This window comes from Pezoporus flaviventris, unplaced genomic scaffold (assembly GCF_033815535.1).
Source record: "Pezoporus flaviventris isolate CSIRO_AGI_PZ_B2104156 unplaced genomic scaffold, CSIRO_AGI_Pfla_v1 ptg000005l, whole genome shotgun sequence".
Lineage (NCBI taxonomy): Eukaryota > Metazoa > Chordata > Aves > Psittaciformes > Psittacidae > Pezoporus > Pezoporus flaviventris.
In genome coordinates, this window is record NW_026892553.1 from 10,000,001 (window position 1) to 10,022,090 (window position 22,090).

At 39.0% G+C, this 22,090-nt stretch overlaps 1 protein-coding gene across 4 annotated transcripts in view; it reads left to right on the plus strand.

Moving 5' to 3' along the window:
* AFF2 (ALF transcription elongation factor 2) overlaps nt 1-22,090 on the plus strand; it is a 364,050-nt gene that overhangs the window by 334,957 nt on the left and 7,003 nt on the right. For all 4 annotated transcript variants that reach the window (XM_061445966.1, XM_061445969.1, XM_061445967.1 and 1 more), the window contains 7 exons: nt 4,142-4,373; nt 6,293-6,432; nt 6,962-7,025; nt 11,066-11,202; nt 14,864-14,935; nt 15,297-15,390; nt 18,624-18,673. In XM_061445966.1, the coding sequence (XP_061301950.1) occupies nt 4,142-4,373; nt 6,293-6,432; nt 6,962-7,025; nt 11,066-11,202; nt 14,864-14,935; nt 15,297-15,390; nt 18,624-18,673 (789 nt within the window). The remainder of the gene's footprint in view (nt 1-4,141; nt 4,374-6,292; nt 6,433-6,961; nt 7,026-11,065; nt 11,203-14,863; nt 14,936-15,296; nt 15,391-18,623; nt 18,674-22,090) is intronic.

A 22,090-nucleotide genomic window follows, 5' to 3' on the forward strand; every position in this document is an offset into this window, starting at 1 on the left:
GTGTTAGAACTTCATCCCTGTGCCAACACGCCAAGTTCCCCAAGACAGCCTTCAGAGACTTTCAGTGGGGTTTTTATAGATAGAAGAGTCTTTTGACAGGAAGACTATGACCTCTAGGCTGAAATTTGGAGGCATTCAGGAATATGCAGGAATTGGTGAAAGACAGCCCCCTTTCACCATGCCTCTACAGCTCTCACTAGCTTGCTGTCCATGGTTTAGACATTTGAATACATTTCCTCATAATCTTTCCCTAAATATATGTGCTCATAAAGCAAGCAAAGATGCACAATTAGTTTTAAAGGGTTACATTTCTAATATGGACAGTTATATGCCTAATTTCCACAAGTTTCTATGACTACATATACAATTTTAGTGTAGAAGTTTCAAGTGGTCAATTACGAACTTAAAAGCTGTTCACACAAGCTAAGAGCTGGTTTGTATTATGTAGTCATTTTATAAGCAACTGGTTATCTCTCTGTTTCTTCCCTCACACATTCTGGGGCTGATGCCTGTTCTTAAATCTGACATGACACTTAAAATTATTCAAACAAATGCTGCTGTATTTTCCTTGTTTCTGATATTTCATAGCAAGTGAAGGAATAAATGATGCTGTGTTTTATCCAAGTAGTTCAAGCTGAAACACTGCTGTGAAGCTGGATTTTTGTCAGGTCAGCTGCTCGCTTTGCAGCAGAGGATTATTTACGTATTTACCTGCTTGCCAGAGCAATTTTAATTTAGGCATTAATTCTGTGTGCTGCTGAATACCCTTTATATTTGAATACCTGATTGGTAGACCCAGTCCAGAGCACTGTTAGCCAGTGTTTAGCAGTTTGTAACAATGCAGAGAGTTCTTTGCTGGTGCAGAATGTCTGAATTTCAAACTGGACTTGTACCAGTGAAACATGCTTGCTGTCTAGCAGGCACACTGGAAGTCTGTCTGAGGCAAGCATTTCAGCCTGGTTTTCAAGATGTCCTGTTCCCTTTTGTTTTACCTGTAGTTGAAGATGCACCTATACTTGGCAGCACATATTAGCTGATCTTTTGGGTAGTCACAGCCATCTATATGCAGCATTTCATTGTGGACAGGGAGAGCTGAGGCAAAGAAAAACCAAATGATTGGTATAGGCAATGGTTTTGTGTCACTAATAAGCCAGGGATGCCACTGAATACCACAAGGAGTGCATAAAGAAAAGGTAAAGAAAGGCAGCTTGAAATGTGAGAGGAAATGGAAATTTTCTCTCTCCTTCATGCAGTGACCTCTTGTTGCCTGCTTGTTTTCTGCCCCAGAAGAAACCTGGTTGGAAAAAAAAAAAAAAATGGGGATCCTTCTTGGGTTTTGATAATTGGCCTTTTCAGTCACAAAAACTAAACCCTGCAGCCACAAGACCATCAGTTCTGCTTCTATTTTTCCTTAAACTTTTATTGTGTTTCTCCCTAGGTTTTATGTTTAGTTTAACTAACAATCATGTCAGCAAATTAAACCACTGAGTCTTGGTAATTATTGCAATAAATTCATTCAAAATTAGCAATTACTGCAATCAAAGACCAGTTTCTTAGGCATTAACAGCCCAAAGCAAAGTGACAATCTGGTTTACTGCTGGTAACAACCTAGTTCATAGAGGTTATTCTTAACATAAATGCTTTGGTGTAAATCTTAGGGAGGTAACATTGCTAAATAAATTATTGGCTTACTTCCTTCAAAAACTCATAGGGTTAAGTAGGCAACAGGGGAAAAAAGAATAGAAAAGAAAAAAACAAAATAAATAGAATTATAACCATAAAGTATTGGAGTTTTGAGTTCTATAAAAAAAAAATATCCTCAAGTTCATTTTATTTTGTGGTTAAGTCTTCCCACCCACAGAATGACGTGTGTGCCAGAGCTGAGGAGCTGCACCTGTATGTTGATTTCCCCTCTTGTATTTAAGTCCAGAGAAGGAGATAACTGGTGAAGTTTTAAGTCATGGCACCTACAGCCACCTTAAGTTTTTCTGATACTACTCTCATGATGCCTCCACCTCTGTGTACAGCTGAGCAATGTTGCTTCAATTACTTCACATATGCCTTAAATTTCCCCGTGCAGTTGTAGACTCTGTGCAAGCAAGAGTCCTGCATTAGCCCTGGAAATATCCATGGGTGTGCTGAGGAACCTCACTAGCAGTGCAGAGTCAGAACCTGAAGGGGTCTTGGCCAGTAGCACAAGTTTTTCTTCATATGCTTTTGAGATCTACCAGATGTGGTTGCTCTTCACTTTGCAAAGCTGTACCAGGGAGAAAGGAGACTTCCACACACCTCCATGCACAGCAGCCCAGAGAACTGTTTTGCTGTCTGCTCCAACCTGTATGTGCATATTCAGGATTCCCTGTGTAGGACACTCATTTGGGAGGCAGCGGGTTTGAATTCTGCTCCTGGGATTTCATTAACTGTGTCTGCTTTGCCTCTGCACAATCTGGTAACTTGCATGCTTTCCTGGGCATGCCCTCCTTTGGAAAACTTTCTTCTGGAAGAAGTTCAGTGTTATTGCGCTATAGCTGTGGTAAATACGTCTGAGTTCCAAAATGCCCTTTGGGGGTCAGAAAGCTAACAGATGAGGCTGCAAGTAAGAACTTTTTGGAGGCCGTTGCAGGTCCACATGCACATAAAATCAGGCTCCTCAAAGAACTGCCAGTGTCTTCCAATCTGGTTGCTTTCCTTTGATCAGGACCATGTGTTTTCTGAGCAGGACAGGATCCATACCAGTCCTACTGTAAAGCAACATGAATTTCTGTGCTTATTTGATTCCTTTAGTCTGAAGATCTTTAATATCAGAATTTCAAATCAGATACTTCTAACTTTGCTGCACTCCAAACAGTTTTGATTAGAAGAGATATAAAACCCGAAACATGGCGAGATTGTTTGATTTTACAGATAAACTAAAATAGTCTTCTATCACCAGATTTTATATCCTATTTTTATATTCACGAAATGACCAAATGGGAATGACCAAAGTAGGTGTGGATCCTGATACTGTTGGCAAAACTGCAAAAGAAGCCAGGCTGGAATAAGAGAGCTCCAGAATGAGGAGCAAAGAAGCTTGGCTTGCCTTCCCCTCTTTCCCTGGTTACTTTAAGGCAAAGTAGATGTGTAATTCCTGACACTGACTGAAAGTGACTGGGAAGGAAACAAATTCTTTGTGACTTAATTTGTTATTGAAATTTTGGTCAATAATCATGAAAAGTAAATGACCGTGTAGCACAATATTAGATGTCTAACAAAAGATTAAAATTCAGGTTATCTTTATTGGCTGAGCTGGGACAGTACCTAAAATAAAAATCTATGAGCAGATTAACATGTTAAACAGCAGGGTGTTGGGTTCTGTTTTTATCCTTTTTGAGGGATTTGAGGGGAGAAAGGTCTGTGAGGTTTTTGGGGCTTTACTGTGTATCACAGCTGCTACTTCTAGCCAGCTAACAATTTCTGTACATAAAACAGACAACAGATTATCATATTACTTGAGCTTTCATGTCAAAACCACATTCATTTTCTGAATCAAGTTCAATTCATCAACCAATATTTGCTCAAGGGCTTTTACCAGCTACAGTGTATCATTTTAATATAGTGTTGAACATTGGTTTTATTCTAGAGGTCAAATAATTATTATCTTGTTATTATTATGGTTATCATTTTGTAGTTGTTATAAATTTTTTTTTTTGGTTCATGTGCCATGTGCTGTTATGCTTTTTGCAGAGGTTGCTTATGTGGGTCCTAATCCACCTCTTAAGAAGATGCGTAATGTTAAACACATAAATAGTCATACTTGATGTCAAAGGAACTAACCCCATGCATAAAACTTTCCAGCACTTTGCTGAGTCAGAACCTCTGTGACCTCTTAAATGAAGACTGACTCAAATTAGCATTTAAATTGGACAATTTATACTAATGCACTGGAAGTTGTCCTCCAAAGCAAGAGGCTTCTGCAGCCATTGAAAAGGCAGAGGTAGCTCTTCTGTTTTCCCTGCCTATTTCCTTTTGACTTAGTTCCTAGGACATGGGGACTGCAGGACATATTTGAGGGTAGAGCAGGCTTCTCAGTAAATATAATCCTGGTTCTATGGAGGATTAACCGAGATTCTTGAAATGCAACTGATTCTTATCTGTGTCCCAGGAGCAGCGGTAACTCAGTGAAAAAGGTGGCAAAGAAAAGAGAAGAGAAGCTGTTCCCTCCTCCGTTATCCCCACTCTTGGACGAGCCTGTGCACCGGCGGCACAGCAGTGACAACAGCTCCTTCAGCCAGGAGACAAACATCACAAACACCTCTCAGACCAGCAGCTCTTCCTCCTCTGTTTCTAAACACAGAAAGAATGAAAATAAATCTTCTAACCCCAAAGGAATCTGTGTAAGTAACTGACCTCAGTTGTTGGAAGTGAACAAGATAAAATTAACTTAGCTTTGTTCTGTTTGATTTTTTCTTCCCCCTCAGTATCTATTTTTAAATGCTTATGTAGCCCCACTCAAGATCAACAACGAGTGGATCTTTGCAGAGCTGGTCATAAGCAACTCTTGTAAGTTCCATTTTTAGGTCAGCATCGGGCATTTACTTGGCACTGTGTATTGGTCCCAGAGCCTCAGAGGAGAGCTTTGCAGCCACCAGCTAGCTGCAATTAATCCCTTAGATCTGTAGCTATAGCACAAACTCTTCAAAAATAAAGCTTCAAGAATTTTGGTATCCATCATTTGAATAATTTCCCCAGATTCTCACCTAGAATTAAGTACTGTAGTTATACTGAATATTGTGGACTAAAGTAAACAATAAAAATCTAACAAAAAACTACCTGTCCATAGCACACTCAACATGGAAATACCTTGTCTCAGGTTTGCAGTCTCCCAGCTTCCAGCAGTTAGGTTTATTTACATCTAATATCCATGAATTATGTGTATAAGCTTTCAGATACCATGTAAATAGTTGGCTTTTTCCCCCCAAAAAAAAACAAACCAAACCATCATTCTGTTAGGGCCATCTCCTGTTCAAAGTTTTTAATATAGGCAATTCTTGTTTGCTTGCTTTTCACCAGATTCAGATGAGGTTTTTTACTGAAAATACATGAAAAAGAGCCAAGCCTAGAAACTGCATAGCAAATTCACTAAAAAAAAAGTAAAGTTTCACATCTGTTTGTTATCCCCTTTTAGGTTAAACAGGCAAACTTGAGGGTTTGGGCCCATTTTAAATAAACCCTCTTGAGTTTCAAGCATATCATTTAGTATCAAATTGTATCTTGTCAAATTTAAAAGACAAGAGAAAATTCTGCCACAGAAAAGGACACACGTAGCCCCGTTTCTCACAGTTCGATGCTTCGTGAGAGGTTGTTACCCTGCACTGTAATAGTAAAACTCACAACTTGCATTGGATCGTAGGTGACAAATCACTTCACCTTGTTCATTCATCCCTGTTGCTTTCTGATATCATTGTGTCACTTCAAGCTGCGAGACTAATACACATGCCTTCAACTGAAATCAATGCCAAAATGAACCGCATATGTCAGCAAATACACAATGCTATGTAAACAGCAGGGCCACTTCCTCTTGCTCCCAGCATCTCTAGTCAGATTTATCCTTGGTTTATCTATTAACCTGATATATGACATATTTGTGTTCTAAAATATGTTAGACTTCTTTTCCTAGTTCATTGGTTCATCTGTAATTTAGTTTATCTGGCTGTGGACCTAGCTTGCAAGTTGCAGCTGCCTGATTAAAAAGTTTCAGTTATGCTTCTGGTTTTAATCAGTGCAAAGTCACAACTCCTGACTTCTGCTTTCCTTTCTTCTCTCTGTTCTGTGCCGCAAGGGTGAGGAAGCCACTTCTTGCTGAAATCTGAGCAGACTTTTCAGACACCTTACAGTTAGATAATAATAATATAGAAAAATAGTTACATTAGTGTGATACTCCTTGAATGAAGTCGAGTTTACATCCGGCCCTTCTGCATTAGATTTCCCCAATGTTGCTTTCAGCAGTGTTTCTAGTCAGTCACACTGTGGCATCTGCGCTGATTTCATCTAGGAGTGTAAGTTAATGAGTTCAGGTGATGGGTCAGAGGTAGAGTCGTATTGCCTAATTAACCTAATAGGCTTATGTTATAAAGGATAGAAGGGTGGTTTTGTGAGGTAACCTGGATGTAGTTGGGTATAAACAAGTGATAATTTGTGCCTTAGTCTTTTGTTTGTATGGGTTTTTTTTGTGAAGAGTGCATATGAGCACTTCCATTGTTGGAAGCTGTTTGCTTGAACTATCAAGAGTTAGTAACAGTCCTTTTTGATCTAGGAGGAAGAATCTCACAATGCACCAACAGCCAACCCTCTTCTTGACACTAGCCATCTAGAAACAGACATCTGGTCTGCAATGCCAACACTTTCCAATGGGAATTCTGAGACCAGAAGACCCAAAATAACATTTGATGATGTGTAAGTATTATTGGCGTCTGTGCTAGCTGGGATTTTTGTGCAAGCAGAGGTCCCAGTGAAAGAGATTATCTTTGATCATAACACTAGCATTGGGCACCTGTGTGGATAGTGCTGCACAAAGTTTTAATCTTTACAAATGAACTATTGTCACTGACTAATGAAGACTCAGTTGATAAATGTTTTTAGATCATGAATGTTGATTCACGGTAATTCTTTTTTTTTTTATTTTATTTTAGCTCCTCTAATGGAAACGTTTAATACTTAATTTAAAATATTCTTCCTTTTCCTCTGTTCAGCAAACATTAATGGGTCCTTTGAGTATCCAGTTTCTTCAGCTAGTTATTTTAAATTCTGGTTGCCCATCATATCTTTGCATACAGCAGCTTTAGATTAATACCAGGTTAAGATGTAGAGCTAAGTGGGTGTATATGTTGAAATTGCTCTTGGAAGCAGTCAGCAATTTTCTCAAACAATGTTTGTCCAGCTGTATGAAAACAAAGACTTGAAATAATTGATTTTGTCTGTTTAGGCTTCACAATGCGGATTATTACATGCAGGAGGCTAAGAAGCTAAAGCATAAAGCAGATGCATTGGTAGGTTACCACGGGGGATTTTTGTCTCTTTCCACTATGGAACTGGGTGTTACAAAAATGTCTATTCTGAATGTCATCTAAAGTCTCAGAAACCAAGAGGAACCCTGATACTGGCTAAAGTATGCTTCAGATTGTACTCCATAAATACAGTGTCCACAGCAAGTCAAACCCTGAGCACCATTCCTAGCCTTTAACAGTTCATTCCCCCCCCAAAAAGAAGCTCCTTACAATAGTCGGTATCTCTTCTGAGGTGCAACAGTCACACTGTTTATTAAGGATGTAAGATAATTTCATGAAAGATGATGTGTATTTGAAATTTGGTTTCCTATTTACTTTGTGCTTAAACCAGAAGTGCTGAAATATTCCATTACAGAAAATTAAGAAAAGCCGATCACCCTCCACCCCATTATCTTGTGGTAAAACTGTTTGATAGTTCCAATCCAATTGTTTAAAATTTGCAACAATTGATTTTTAAATAGTACATTCATTTTTATTGCATGCTTTTAGGCTTTTCAGCACACTACTTCCCAAAAAGTTTTGCAATGAGGTAGTTCAATGCTGGGAAAGCTTTTTATCTCATTTTACCCCAAATGAAATTCCAGTAAGATTGACCTAATTTTGCAAAGTATTTTGGTTTTGATAAAACTACTTAATCTGGCAGACTATTATAGCTTGTTCAGTCCAAGCTATTGCTAGCACTGAAGTGCCTTTAATAGCCATTTGCTTTGTAGGTAAGGACTTTGTTCCTGTAGTTTACATAGAGTACAGAACAGCAGCTCATTTAGGCAGGCTTAGTGGAACTTGAGTCCTCTCTTTATTTAAAGTAAAATGTCCAAAATGGGGTGTAGCCATTCACTTTGCCCCTCAAAATCAGAACTGAAAAAGAACTGGGTAATTATTTACCTCTCACTTTATTGGAGTGTTGCATGTATATTTTATCATTCCACAGCAGAGATTTTGTTCTTGGAAAGAAGTCTTTATCAAAAAAAAAAAAACCAAACCAATCATGCTATGTTTCTAAACACCAAACAAAAAGAAATTAAAATAAAATGGCTTTCCCTCTGCTGTCAGTGAGCTGAAAGAGAGTTGATCCATCAGGCTGCCTGCTTCTGCTCTCCAGGCTGCCTTTTGACTTGGGGCACGGTGTTACCAAGTGTGTTTGCAGTGGGAGGTGGGTTCAGGTTCTTGGCAGCCTGCCATGGCTGTCAGTAAGTGAGCAGTCATCCCTCCCGACATGTCCGGTTACAGGAGGTGGCCTGCACTGATGCCTGCAGCCCAGCTTAGCAGAGCATGTTCAGCCAGAGCCCTGACATCTGCACGCAGGAAGGGCTGGCAGAAGCAGACTGACAGCACCCCCCACAGCTGATTGACCTTTAAAGAAAATACACATGGTTCTGGCACAGGGATGCCTGCTCCATGCTAGCAAATATTTACAGGCTCAGGCTCCTGATGATCTCAACATGCTATGTCAATCCACTTCCCTCCACAGCCTGATTCACTAAGAAAATGTTGACCTGTCTCCCATCCTCTTACCTTTGACTATGCCTTGCGGAAGCAGGGGAGTTTCTCAAGCAGAACTAAGAGGAGCAGGCACAGCACATCATGCTGCTGCCTGCAGGCAAGCCTTGCCTGTCACATGCAGTTTGACACCCCGAGTGCTGTTACAGGAATGTGGGACCATACGGTACAATACAACTTGTTGGCAGATAGAAATACCCATGAACAAAGTATCTGGTTTTTCTTTCCACTAGTTAGGTCTCAACTTCTTTTTTTTTACCCAGCCCAATACAGCTGCACACAAATTATCTCCATGTAACACATTTGCTGTGGAATCCCGTAGTGTTAGTAGTCCTATGGAAACAATTGCTTCTGGTTACTCGGTGCTGACATGACAAAGCACACACGGCATTGAAAGATGTGTTGCGGTGGCTAGAAAGATAATGCATGTGACCTCAAAATGTGTCAGCAAATGTTAATGGGATTTGTGGCAGTGCTCTTTCTGAGCTTGTATGGAAAATAGATTTCTGGTGAAGGGCAGGCTTGGGGAAGAGTGGCTGCTCAGCAGAAAAGGACCAGGGGTGCTGATTGACAGAGCTGAGCATGAGCCAGCTTGTGCCCAGGCATCCTGGCCTATATCAGCAACAGCATGGCCAGCAGGAGCAGGGCAGTGATCATCCCCCTTTATTGGGCACTGGTGAGGCTGCATCTCGAATCCTGAGATTCAATTCTGAGCCCCTCAATACAAGAGAGACATTGAGGTGCTGGAGTGGGGCCAGAGAAGGGCAATGAAGCTGGTGAAGGGTCTGGAGCACAAGTGTGATGAGGAACTGCTGAGGTACCTGGCGGGGAGAGGAGAAGGCTCAGGGGGGACCTTATTGCTCTCTACAACTGCCTGAAAGGAGGTTGTAGTGAGGTGGGGTCGGTCTCTTCTCTCAAGGAACAAGTGATAGAACAAGAGGAAATGGCCTCAAGCTGTGCCAGGGGAGGTTTAGATTGGATACTAGGAACAATTTCTTCACAGAGAGGGTCCTCAGGCATTGGAACAGGCTGCCCAGGGCAGTGCTGGAATCACTGTCCATGGAATTGTACAAAAACCATGTAGATGAGGCCCTCAATGACATGGTTTATTGGTGAGCTTGTCACTCCTGGGGTAATGGTTGGACTTGATGATCTTAAAGGTCTTTTCCAACCTAACTGACTCTAGGATTTTGTGTCATATGGGAGTGACCCCAGGAAAACCTATCTTTGGATCCAGTAAGGAGTCAGCTAATGTGGATGGGCTGGTGCACTGGCAACTGACTGTAACATATGGAAGAGATCTTGGAGACCTCACTCTGTTCTCAGTTGAGCTGTGATGAGCTGAAGGAATTCCACCTACTCTCCTGGAGTCAGCATGGAGCAAAGGGCAGGATCAGATCCCATTTCTGGCTCAAACTGTGTGTCTGTATGAAATATGCTTGCAGCCACATTCCTTCTTTTAAATACCACAAAAAGTAATCTTTGGAAGACTTGAAGCAAGGAATTCAAAGAATATGCTGAGAAGTGGCCATTAGAATAGGGAGAAAATACTTAGAAATAATTCCCCTTTTGTGGTCATTCAAGTAATACCTATCAGTTATACAAAGGCACACAAAGGTTATAATCAGTGCACAAAAGCAGAACTTGAAATTGAACGTATGCAGAGGGAGTTAGTTGCAAAGATTGTTTAGAAGTAGCCACAAAGGCACAAATACTGTTACCTTGAACCAATACTAAATGTTCTGCTTAATATGTTGCTAGGATAGGCTTTCCATTTTGTGAATGGAAAACATACGCAGATGCATCAAAAATATTTTGATAGAGACATACAAAGAAATTGAAAAATTATTTAAAATATATTGGATCTCTTATATCAAATGCCACATTAGTAGGATTCTTACATCCAGCTATCAAAAATTGAAAATGTTAAATACTGTTATAAAATACTTACTATAAAAATGTCATATATAATATTCATTACACATAAAAAAAGAAATCAGTATGTCTAAGTCAGTTTAATCACAACCATTATGAGGGCTAAAACCTTTTGCACTAAAAGCCTAGTAAAATAAAATATTTAGCAGTGCTATATTTTCTCCCTTTTTTTTTGTTTCTGCTCTTTCAATCATCACATAAGTGATGAGATTATTTCTTTTGGTCAGCAGTTAACAGAATGCAATGTCTGACAAGTGACATGGGGTTGTAATTTGACATTCAAACTTAGTTCGTATGTCGAGGGGGGATATAAATTTGTTCAGACATGCTTAGTGTCCCTCACTGACTGTATAAATCCATGCGTGTCAATGGACATACACTGACTTTCCTCTGTGGAGCTTTGGGCTGTATACTACCTGAAAAGATCTGGTGAAAACACAGTCCCTGCCTTAATTACTGTATGAATTCATCCTTAACTACCAGCGTTGCTTTGCTTTCATCCTAATGCTAATATTGCTTTGTATAAAATGTGTCTACCTGGAAATCAAAGCTGAAGGATTTTCTTGATGGTGTCATTCCCATTTCAGCTGGAGAAGTTCGGCAAAGCAGTGAATTATGCTGATGCTGCCCTCTCCTTCATCGAGTGTGGGAATGCTATGGAGCGAGATCCATTAGAAGCTAAATCTCCATACACCATGTACTCAGAGACTGTGGAACTCATCAGGTTAATGTCCTTTCTGTGATCATTTTCATCATCTCATTTCAGTCATAATTAGAACCTGCTATGTTTTAAAAAATACCATTTCGACGTATTAATGATTTGTCCAAGGCATCTTCATCTCAGAAGTCATCATAATTAGTTCTTGCCATTTTATTAATGTCATGGAAAATTTATAATTGATGGACACTGCTTTTATAAATTATCCCCTTTAGAGGTTATAATGTGAGTGTTATAATTTGCAATATTCATAAAATTAAAATTGAAATGTAGTGGGTGGAAGTAAAGTATAGTAATTTCACTGTTTGGCAATGACACTTGTCTTTTTAAAAGGTGTAGTTTTATAATTCAAAACATTAAAGTGAGTCTGTCAGGATTTCTATTACAAACCCTGGTTTTAGAGGTTTATAACTTGGCTGTTAAAAGAAAAAAGCTGAAATTTGGCACATAAGATCATAGAGAAGAAGCTTTCTGCGTGTATTGTATTAAGGAAGTATATTTTTTAATGTTAACGGAATGTGAACCAGCTGAATTAGTTTAAATACAGTTTTGTAGGCTTAGAATATGGATAAGAGAGCTTTAACTTACTAATAAAATGTCTGAATTATTATTTTAAAATCTGCTCCTATTCCCTGTAGCTGTTTCAAAGTCTTGGCTCTGTAGAAATAATGGTCTCCTGAGTAACTAAGGGCTTGTTTGCTTTACTTGCACAAATTACCAAAGTGAAATCAAGCAGGATTAAATTTACCTATAAGTAGAACAACAAGATTTTTCCTCTTCACTGTGATGCACCTTTGCTTTCTCCAGTGTGTGCTGGGAATAACACCATTAATGTCAGCGTAATTACTGCTAGTTTTCACAAAAGAAAGAAAAAGAGGCAAATCAGGCCCTAAATGTTTGATTTTTAATATGACAAAGGTGTTTTTTTAACATGCAGGATTTTAAGATGCCAGATTAGCTAATGGGGACTGCCAGAAATAATGCATGGCTTACATTCTGAGTAAGCAGGTATTTACATAATAAAATGTATCAGATCTTAAGAAGCTCTTACTCTCAGGTAAATAATGTGCTTGTTAAATATTTAAAAACATGTTTTTACATCCTACACTTCATAAAGAAAGAAAGAAACTCTGAAGAGATTACTTAACAAAAAAAGTTATGTTCACTCAACATTCAGGACCCAAGTTAAACTCTCGAGAGCAGAGGGCTTAAGAAAAGGAGCAGTCTACCTCTGCCTGCACTCTGACAGCAAACAGCACAGTACTTTGAGTCCTGAACTACATAACTACAGTTGTATGGCAGGATAAATTGTTTTTAAAGAAGTAAGAGTTTCTTCATAGGAGCCCACATGTATCTTTATTTTTTAAGAAAGCCACATGGCACAGTGGAAAATGTTGTTGCTTAGCCCAGCATTCTGTCTGTTCAGAAGTGGATGGACCAAAAAAATCTTCATCATTTAAGAGCCACACCACATGCATTACTTAACTGCGAGAATGGCAGCTCTAGGAGTAGCTCACAAGTGGGTGATACCTGCAGCTCTCCTCCACCACTGGTGCTGGATGGAGTCAGCTGCATGTATGACTGCATCTTGGAGCAACTGGTACTCCTCAGCCTACACAGCCCTGCTGCCTTGATCCTCCCACTAGCTCCTGTATCAGCACAGTCCTGCTGCAGGCTCTGTGACAGATAGACCTTGGCACAGAAGCAGCACCTGAACTATATTTGGATTGCTTTTTGAACTGCTTTTGGCTCTAGAAGAATATGGAGGACTTTGTTATAGTAGATCTCCAATTTCTAATGAGCTGAAGTCAAGTGAGATTAATTCCACCACCTACCATCAAAGGCAGAGTTCAATTTACCAACTCTTGTATGCAGCATCTTGTGGGTAGCCAGTGAGATTTGCCCATTTAATTGCTGTCAGTGGTCAAACATGATTGTGCAGGTGAGCAGCAGGCTGGTACAGGTTCAAATACACTCCATGGACAAATTCACTGCCACAATGGGGTGGGAATGTCGAAACAATGTGGGTGCTGAATGTAGAAACCAAGAATGCAGTTGTGCACACGCACTTTCTCAATGTGGCTTCTAATGTTAAGGTAGATTTTTTTACTGTAAGATAAGAAATAGGAGTCTTCTCACTTTTACTCCTCACTTTTACTCTCACATTTTAATCAGAGGCACCATTTGCCCCTTTTGCATTAGCTGTGTCTGCCCTGAGTATCTGCATCAGACACCTATTTGTGAAAGCAAGTGAAACATCAGAGACTGGGAGTATCAGAGATCTGACTGTCAAAGGTGTTTCAAAGTTAATGGTGACACTAAAAGCCCTATTGTAACACTGGAAATCCCAAAAACATATTTATTTGTGTTTGATCAGATTTATTCAATATGACTGGAACAACAGTACCAAAGAGAAGGTGAGATACGACATGAAGGAAGCACATGAGGTGCTGTGCTACAGCTGCAAAATGGGGGCTGATGACGGGGGTGGTTGGAGGAAGGTAGAGTGAGAGCAGGACTGCCTGCCTGCACTCCATTACCTCCTTGTAAATGAGAACTCATCAAGACTGCCTTAGATACCTTAAAACTTTCTTATGCAACAGTGAATCCTATTACTGATTCTAACACAAGTACCTGTGAAATTGCATTAGGGCTCAGAACAATGATTTTATGCGATGAATTGATTTTCAAGAGAATAAATGCATGGAGTGGAGTGTGCTCAGTTAAGGGGGAAAAAAAAGAAGGAGAGAGGAGGTAGAAATACTCAGTCTTTGATGATCTAAATGCTGGACAGCAGCGATTAAATAGAGGGAAGACCAAGTACACAAGACTCATAAATTAATTGACCCAGTACTTTAAAAAACTGTGAACAGGACCTTTCCTGTATTTAAAACCATTTTATATATAAAATACATTAAAAGCTTTGAAGAAGCATTTATGAGAAGGATTTTGAAGGTATTATTCAAGCCCAAAGTATATTATGTAAAACCTTATTATAGATTACTCTCCAGTACATATAGGGCCAGGGTCATATGCTTCTGGCCAACACTTAACACGAATGTTTACATGACCCAGCCTAGATGGCTGGATATAATATCATTAATATGCCCAAAGACAGTTCACCTCGTTTGCCCACAAAATGGGTTGGTGATTTACTTTAGCCCTCCAGATTTTAAGTGGTGCTTTCTGTTGAATTTTACATTGATCTCATCATTACAGAATGATGTGGATAGATGGCTGGATATAATATCATTAGATAATGATATATCGATATATAATAGATATATCAATATATAATCAAATTATACCATTTTATATATATTCTATCATTATATATATATCAAATGATATATCAATATATAATAGATATATCAATATATAATATCAATATATAATAGATGGCTGGATATAATATCATTAATATGCCCAAAGACAGTTCACCTCATTTGCCCAGAAAATGGGTTGGTGATTTACTTTAGCCCTCCAGATTTTAAGTGGTGCTTTCTGTTGAATTTTACATTGATCTCATCATTACAGAATGATGTGGCCTTTAACTATGGCAGTTGGGGAAGAGTATCTATGTGTGGCCGATATTTTTCAGAGTGTCACTAATATTCTTGGAAACACCTTAACTCTCAGTTTCTTCTCTCCTTACCTTTCTGACAAGGTATGCAATGAGACTCAAGAATTTCACAGGCTCTTCTGCCACGGAAGGGGACAAGAAATTAGCAGTTTTATGGTAAGTCCCATTGCAACAATGAGAGAAGCAGCTAAAATCTTAAGGAGGACTTTAAAAGTACTGAATTACTTAAGCAGCTTACAGTAGATCATTATTCTTGTTTTCCATTAAACTATTAAAGGATAACTAATGGATTTCTTCAGCAGCTGACTAAACATTTATTCTTCTAATTTATACTCTTATCAAGATGGGATTTTAATGCTTTTGACCACTTTTTTTTTTCTTTCTCCATTTGCTTATGTTTCAAAATCTAACCTTAGAACAGAAACTGCAAAATGTCGGTCAGCATTTATTTTTCTTTTACAGTTTATAGGTTTCATTAAGCAATGGAATTAACATAATCCTCTCGTAATTACCACAGCTACCGATGCTTATCACTTCTCTACTTGAGAATGTTTAAACTAAAGAAGGACCATGCTATGAAGTACTCCAGATCTCTGATGGAATATTTTAAGGTAATCTTTATGCTGCTTAATTTATTGATGTGAAATGAAATTCATACCAGTACTGAGAGCTTTCACAAGTGCATTACTTAAAAGTAACACATTTAACCCCTCCCCTGGGAAATGCAGGCAGGATGGCTGCCAGGCAGTGGGGACAGAAGTGATTTGGGGGATTTTTGGATTAGTCACTTGATTCAAAGGACCATACTCAGTAATTCTACTAAAATAACATTATTCTCAACACCATGTAATGTTTATGCAAGTTTCTGTAAAGGAAACCGCTTCTTCCAAGATTTCAATGTGCAAGTGATTATGAGCTGACCCCCAGTGAACCATAATAAAGCAATTATTTAGGCTTTAGTTAGTTGAATTTAGATTCTAAATTCAGTGAGATTTGCTGAAGCTTATTGCAGATTCAAAGATTTCTTCTTTTATTTCTGTGGAACTTCAAATTGTCTTACCTACATATGGAAAGTTTGCCTTTACTTTAAATCGAGTGAAGATCAGCTGATTGTCATCAATCAGTGATGTTTTCCTTTACCTTCTCAAATGCTGTTTAAGAATGACAGATCCTCACAATCCCTAAATTGAGAAACATAATCTTTCTTCAACCCTGCTAAGGTTTTGATATTTGTGTTTTCCTGGTTAATGCTGTTTGAGGCATGCATTAATTTTTGTACTTTATTACTGCATATTGTTCTATAAGTAAGTATTTATACTGGTTTGTCAGCCCATCAGTCTTTTTTCTTTTGTTGATTTTGTCAGCCCGTGTGAATTTGTTCCAGGCTTTGACAAACCAGTAAAATTTTTAACTCTGTAGTCTTAATATTTTAATGTAAATGGTCCTTCAGCTGCTAATTTCCAGTACTACCATAGCACCACCACTTAGTCCTGACTTCCCTCGTGTCCTCTGTGTGGAACTTCAGTAATATTAATCCTGATTGTATGCTTAAATTGAGGCTCTCTTGAAGTCATTAGGAGTGCATCTGTTGTACTCACAGAGTTTTCAGTCAGGGATTTGCACAACAAATTAAATTTGAACTACATGTATCTGTAGTTTCAGCATTTACCTGTAATGTATTTCATGCACTCCAGGTTTTATCCTGGATGGATGTAGATTGTCTCTTAAAACATTTTCTGCAGAAAGTAGTGATTTCGTAAAAAAGAATAGGGTAAAGAGGATTCTTCTTCTGTGCAAATAAGTACAATGAAGAACATATTACTACACCCTGCATAAGACCCTTTTACTGTATCTGCACAGAGAAAATGTCTTTTAATGTAAATGAAAATGAGAGAACAAAAAATTGAAACATAATAAAATAGACAAATCTGGAATGCTGATTTTAAGTATCCAATTGAAGCTGAGTATTTCAGCTAATGTTACTGTGTGTATGCTGTAGGCACTGTAACTCATTTGCTAGAAGTAGTGTTTGAGTATATACAGATTATATGTTCAGGATCTTTTTGTAGTAAAGGCATAGGAGGAGAAAAGAAAAGAATGGAAGCTATTAACTACGTATTAGTTTTGTATTGCTGCGCAATGTTCTCTGTTCACTAGCGAGAATCTGTAATACAAATGAAATAGATTAACTGTTTGAATAGAGTTGTTTTTCAAGATTTTACACAATTTTAGCTGTGAAAAGTGCTGTTTACAGCAGAGCTGGAGAGGAATTTTTTGGCAGAATTGTTCTTCATATTCTTCCTCACAAAATGCCGCTTTGTCCAAATTGAAACCATTTGTGGACAGAACTGGTTCTGATTAATTTCCAGTTAAGAGTTTCAAATTGGTATTTTTTACATTTCAAAACAGAAAATAACCATTTAATCATAAAAGTAGTTTTGAAATTTAAAGACAACTTAGAGTAAAATATAACTAAAATAATAAATTGTTAAAATTGAAACCAAACTTTATAAGATTAGCAGAAGAGGCATCCTGCGATGCATTTCAACTAGAAGTTTCAGGAAGATTTTTATGGTTTAGGAAATGTGTTGTCAACAGTCATGGGCAAAACTGTTCAAATATTTTCATTGTCAAATAACTACCTCCAATTGAGAACTAACCTTAATCTTGACAGAGCTAGTACTTGTCTCCAGATATTGTTAGGAACAATCCCCAGAAAGTAGAAAATAACATCAAAGCTGCTTCTTCATCCCTGAAGACTTCCCAGGGGAGTTTAGGATCTCCCTCTTTCTTATATGTGAGTGGGTGGCAAAAATATGCACTACATATGCTTCCATTTCATCTTTAATGAAACAAGTGGCATGCTGCATAGGAACATACAGGCAAGGCCAGTATCATCTTTTGGGCAGTGTTTTCTGCTTCGATTAATTAGCAAGTGTAGCTCTGTTTTAGAAATCAAGGTTCCGATTTTGCTGCCAGAGTCAGCTGCACGACCCTGCACCATGCCCTAGGCTGCTTTGTGTTCCTCTGAATCTCTGTGCCTCATGTAAAATAGTGATTAGAGTAACCAGATGAATATTGTAATAATGACGGTAATCCTTTGCAGAAAGCTTGTAAAAATTGATTGAATTCTCACTGTATGCGCTGACTTCTTTGCAAGGGAGCTCAGAGTGATTGTTTTCAGAAAGCACCCGTAGATAGCTTCAGCCCTGATACTACCACTTTTGCCAGGAACTAAGTAAGATACCACCCAGTCTGAGCAAGACTGGAAAAATCTGGGCTTTATTGTTGCCAGGCAGTCTTTTTGTACGAGGTTGCACAAGGTGTTACACAGACGTGAAAGACAGAATGAGTAAGCAGGTAAGGCAAGTCAATTTGTGCAAATAAAATACATAAAACCAAGGGCACTCAACCAGATCCTTACTAGAAGTTTTATTTCTACTACTGTATGAATCCCAAGCCACCTTCCCTACAAATCTGGGAGGGATTAATTTTGTTAAGGCATCAGCCCAAATTCTTAGTGTTTCTTGTCAAAAGATTAAAGGCTCCCCTAAAGATAACAAGTCATTGAGTAAGTTTCAGGGGTAATTAAGTCATTTCTTTGTGAAATACATCTGCTTTTACTGGAACTTTACTGTATTCTCTCTTTGATTAAGTGACTTTCGAGGTATTGGTTGGAACCTACCAGTCATCCACCAGCCATTTAGTTACAGGACTGATGTGCAGAGCTGTTCTGCTGTATGCACTGTAGCTCTTGCAAAGAAAACAGGGAGTGTTGAGCTTACATCATCAGTATTCATGTACTTGCATCACCTTTATTTACATTTTGGTTTTGTACTTACAGAACTCTTCAAAAGCCTCTCAGGCCCCCTCACCTTGGGGCGGCAATGGAAAGTGAGTATTTTCTGCTGAGTACTTCTGTCCAGGAACAAGTGGTTCCAAGAGGGGGGGGCACAATATTTTGATGCCTTTAAAGGCAAAGGACAGGCCATGACATAATGGTCTGGGAGCCACGGGTATGTTTCATATATGTAGCAGCTTGAAAATGTTCTTCAGGCTATAGAATTGACCTTGTAGCTGCCTTAGGCTTGTGGGGTGGGGGGATTCTACTGGGCTAAATCAGGTACCCATGTTAGCCATCCAGTGTGGTTGGGAAGGAAGAGCCAAAACACACCTTTGTCTTTGTGCTAAGCCCCCTTAAGTCTAATATCAGCCATGGTGGTTCTGTGCTGAATTCTTTGACAGTTTGCTTCTCAAGCCAAATGAAGGCCATAAAAATATCTGTTAATTAGCTAGCAAGTACCATGTCATTTCAGGAAGCCAAAGTAAAGTTAACCTTCATTGCAATGATATTTCAATGATTCGTTCAGTAATGAAAGACCAATGAATATTTCATTGATATATGGTAAGTGCTGTTTAATAAAACTAAAGGCATAATAGTGGTGAAAATGTGAAGGCACTTAGTCAACCAATTATCAGTGGCTTTATACTAATGTTAAAATACCCTCACCTCAGATATGAAGTCAGGGCAATGCAATTATGATCTGCCATTCAGTGAAAGTGCATTGCTGTTGCAACCTTGCCTTTATTGTGCAATGTCTGTTGCCACCTGACACACATTTCTCCTGCTCCTTTCTCCTTGCCACACATACAGGTACAGGAAGAACAATGGAGAAGAACTTCACCTGTCTTTACTTCATTTTTTAGTATGCTGAATTCTAGGTGAAAATGATTCTTGTTAATGGTCTCTTTCCAGTGGTTCATAAGAAGATATCAGTATTAGACACTCCAAGGAAACAAAGTCATAAAACTGTAAAAGGGGTTGAAGTTTAACACACAGAGAATTGAAGTTTTCAGACACACTTTGTTCTGAATCAATGCAAACCCCCAACTTCCAAAATTTTGCTTAAAAAAAAATGCTATCATAGATGATTCAGAATATTTTGGTATATATACATACACACCAAATCCCCCAAATTGTTTTGTTTATGTGTATGTATAGAGATATTTTCGTATACATTATAACACAAACTGAAGTTTTTAAATAAAAGCAGAAAAGATATTTTAACACTGGAAAAGCAACTACTAAATTAAATTATTCAATGTGTGTCAGTTTTTCAAAACATTGAAATGTCAGTGAAACCTTGTATTGCAATAAATATACAGTAAGGTTTACGTAAAAATTTAGTGCCAGAATAGACCACTGGAGTGTTACACTTTTTGTTCCTTAACAAGTGGCTTATACCCAAAAATTTCATAGAGCAGAAGTTATACTTTTATTCCTGTCCTATAATAGACACCATGAAGTGTGTGCTCTGCAGATGATGACATCTCCCTTGCTATTTAAAGGAGCTGATTAGGTGCCCAGGTTTTAGATTCAGTGGGTTTTGAATGGAAGAGAAAATTCTTATCTGGACACAAGGTAGGCAGCAGAAACCCAGCATTTGGTTCAGCATCATTTCTAACATAATACCCAACTGATTGGTCACTTCCCTCTAACTTTGGAGATAAGGAAGTAAAGCTCTGAAAATGCATACCTCTGTCCTTTATTCAGAGAAGGAATCATCTGACATGTAAGAATAACTGAATATGACAAGGCCTTGTTATAATGGTATTATTGTGAACACCCATGACCAAACACACGAAGGCCACAGTTCACACTCAGGTCTTCTGTCCCCTCAGAAGAAAAGCTGTCCAGCTGGCTCAGTTGCCATGTATCTTAGATGTTTCCTGGTGACCCCAGGGATTGTCACAGGCCTGGTGCTGCCAGTGGCAACACATGCTCTGCCTTCCCCAGGGCTACTTGCTCTGCAGTTTCCACTTATTCCCAGATGGGAAGAGAAGCCACGCACCACAGAGAAAAAACTAAACACCATCAGGGTATGGCACCACTGGAGGCACATCAGCAGCCTAGTTCAGAATGGGGACAAAGCAGGGTATTCTTATATTTTTTTTTTGAACATAGCAAATCTTATCCATTGCCATCAAGTGTAGTTTGCTTGAGATCTCAGACCACCAAAAGTCTCACCTTGGCTTACTGGGAGTTCTGACCACTTTTGTTTGAAAGGTTTGTGAACCTCTACAAAGTTGGCCTGAGTTCCAGGCTGGCAATGAAACAAAATTTCCTTGGTTTCATTACAGAAATATTTCCCACCTCTAGCAACAGAAAGCACAAAATACAGTGATTTAATAGACTCACCACAGTAGTAATGGCTGTGCACAACAGGGTAAATCCAATGAACAATGTGCTTTATTTGGCAGAAGTGCATCAGCTTGTTGTAAGTGCCTCTAACAAAATACTCCTGGTGTCCTCAGATACTTACGATTTTTAACTGCTCCCAGACCTAATCTAGTATAGTTCAGCTCTTCTGTGCATTAAAGGCACTGCAGCGTGTCAAGTAACTAGGATGTTTTGAGACTTAAAACAGTTGTGCCATAGGATATGCTTAAACTATAAGCTGTGTAAAAAGCTAGTACCTTCTGAATTAACTTGGTCTTTACCTCTGGAAAAAGAATGTATCATAGGAGCTTCTTGGCAAGCGCAGGTAATAGCAGGGCACTGCTGAAAAATCATAGAATCATAGAATAGTTAGTGTTGGAAAGGACCTTAAAATCGGCAACAAAAGCTGTTGCCATAAATGTCTTTCAGCCCAAGGCTGTGCTGTGGTGGCAGTCTGTCCTGTGGCACCTGCAAGGTATCAGCACAGCAGGTCTGTACCCACACTTCATGTTCAGGACTGTTGGTGGTGTCCTGTAAAGCCAAGAGGAGGAGCTTTTCTACCCTGGTGTTCGGATCAGGCCCATAATGAGCATGAGAGAGCTTGATGCTGTTGCACAGTCTGAGGCACCCAGTGGCAGCCTCTCAAGACAGGTTGCAGAATCCCGATCCAGAGTTTTAGGTTGGATGTTAGGAAAAATTTCTTCCCCAGAAGGGTTGTCAAGCACTGGAACAGGCTGCCCAGGGAAGTGGTGGAGTCGCCCTCTCTGGAGGTATTTAAAAGCTGTATAGATGTGGGACTTAGAGACATGGTTTAGTGGTGGACTTGCCAATGCTGGGTTAGCAGTTGGACTCAGTGATCTTAAAGGTCTTTTCCAACCTAAATGATTCTGTAAATTTCAAAGAGAATAGCAGTATGGGAGCATTCAGTGCTGCACAGCTCTAAGCATGAGCTTGCTGTGCTGACCTCTGCACTGCGTGCAGCCAGCAGGTAATTCCTAATTGAAGGAAAATCTATATTAGAACATTAGTGTTGCACTAAGTAGGTAACTTAAAACACTGCTCTGAACAAAACTGTGCAGATGAACTGTAGG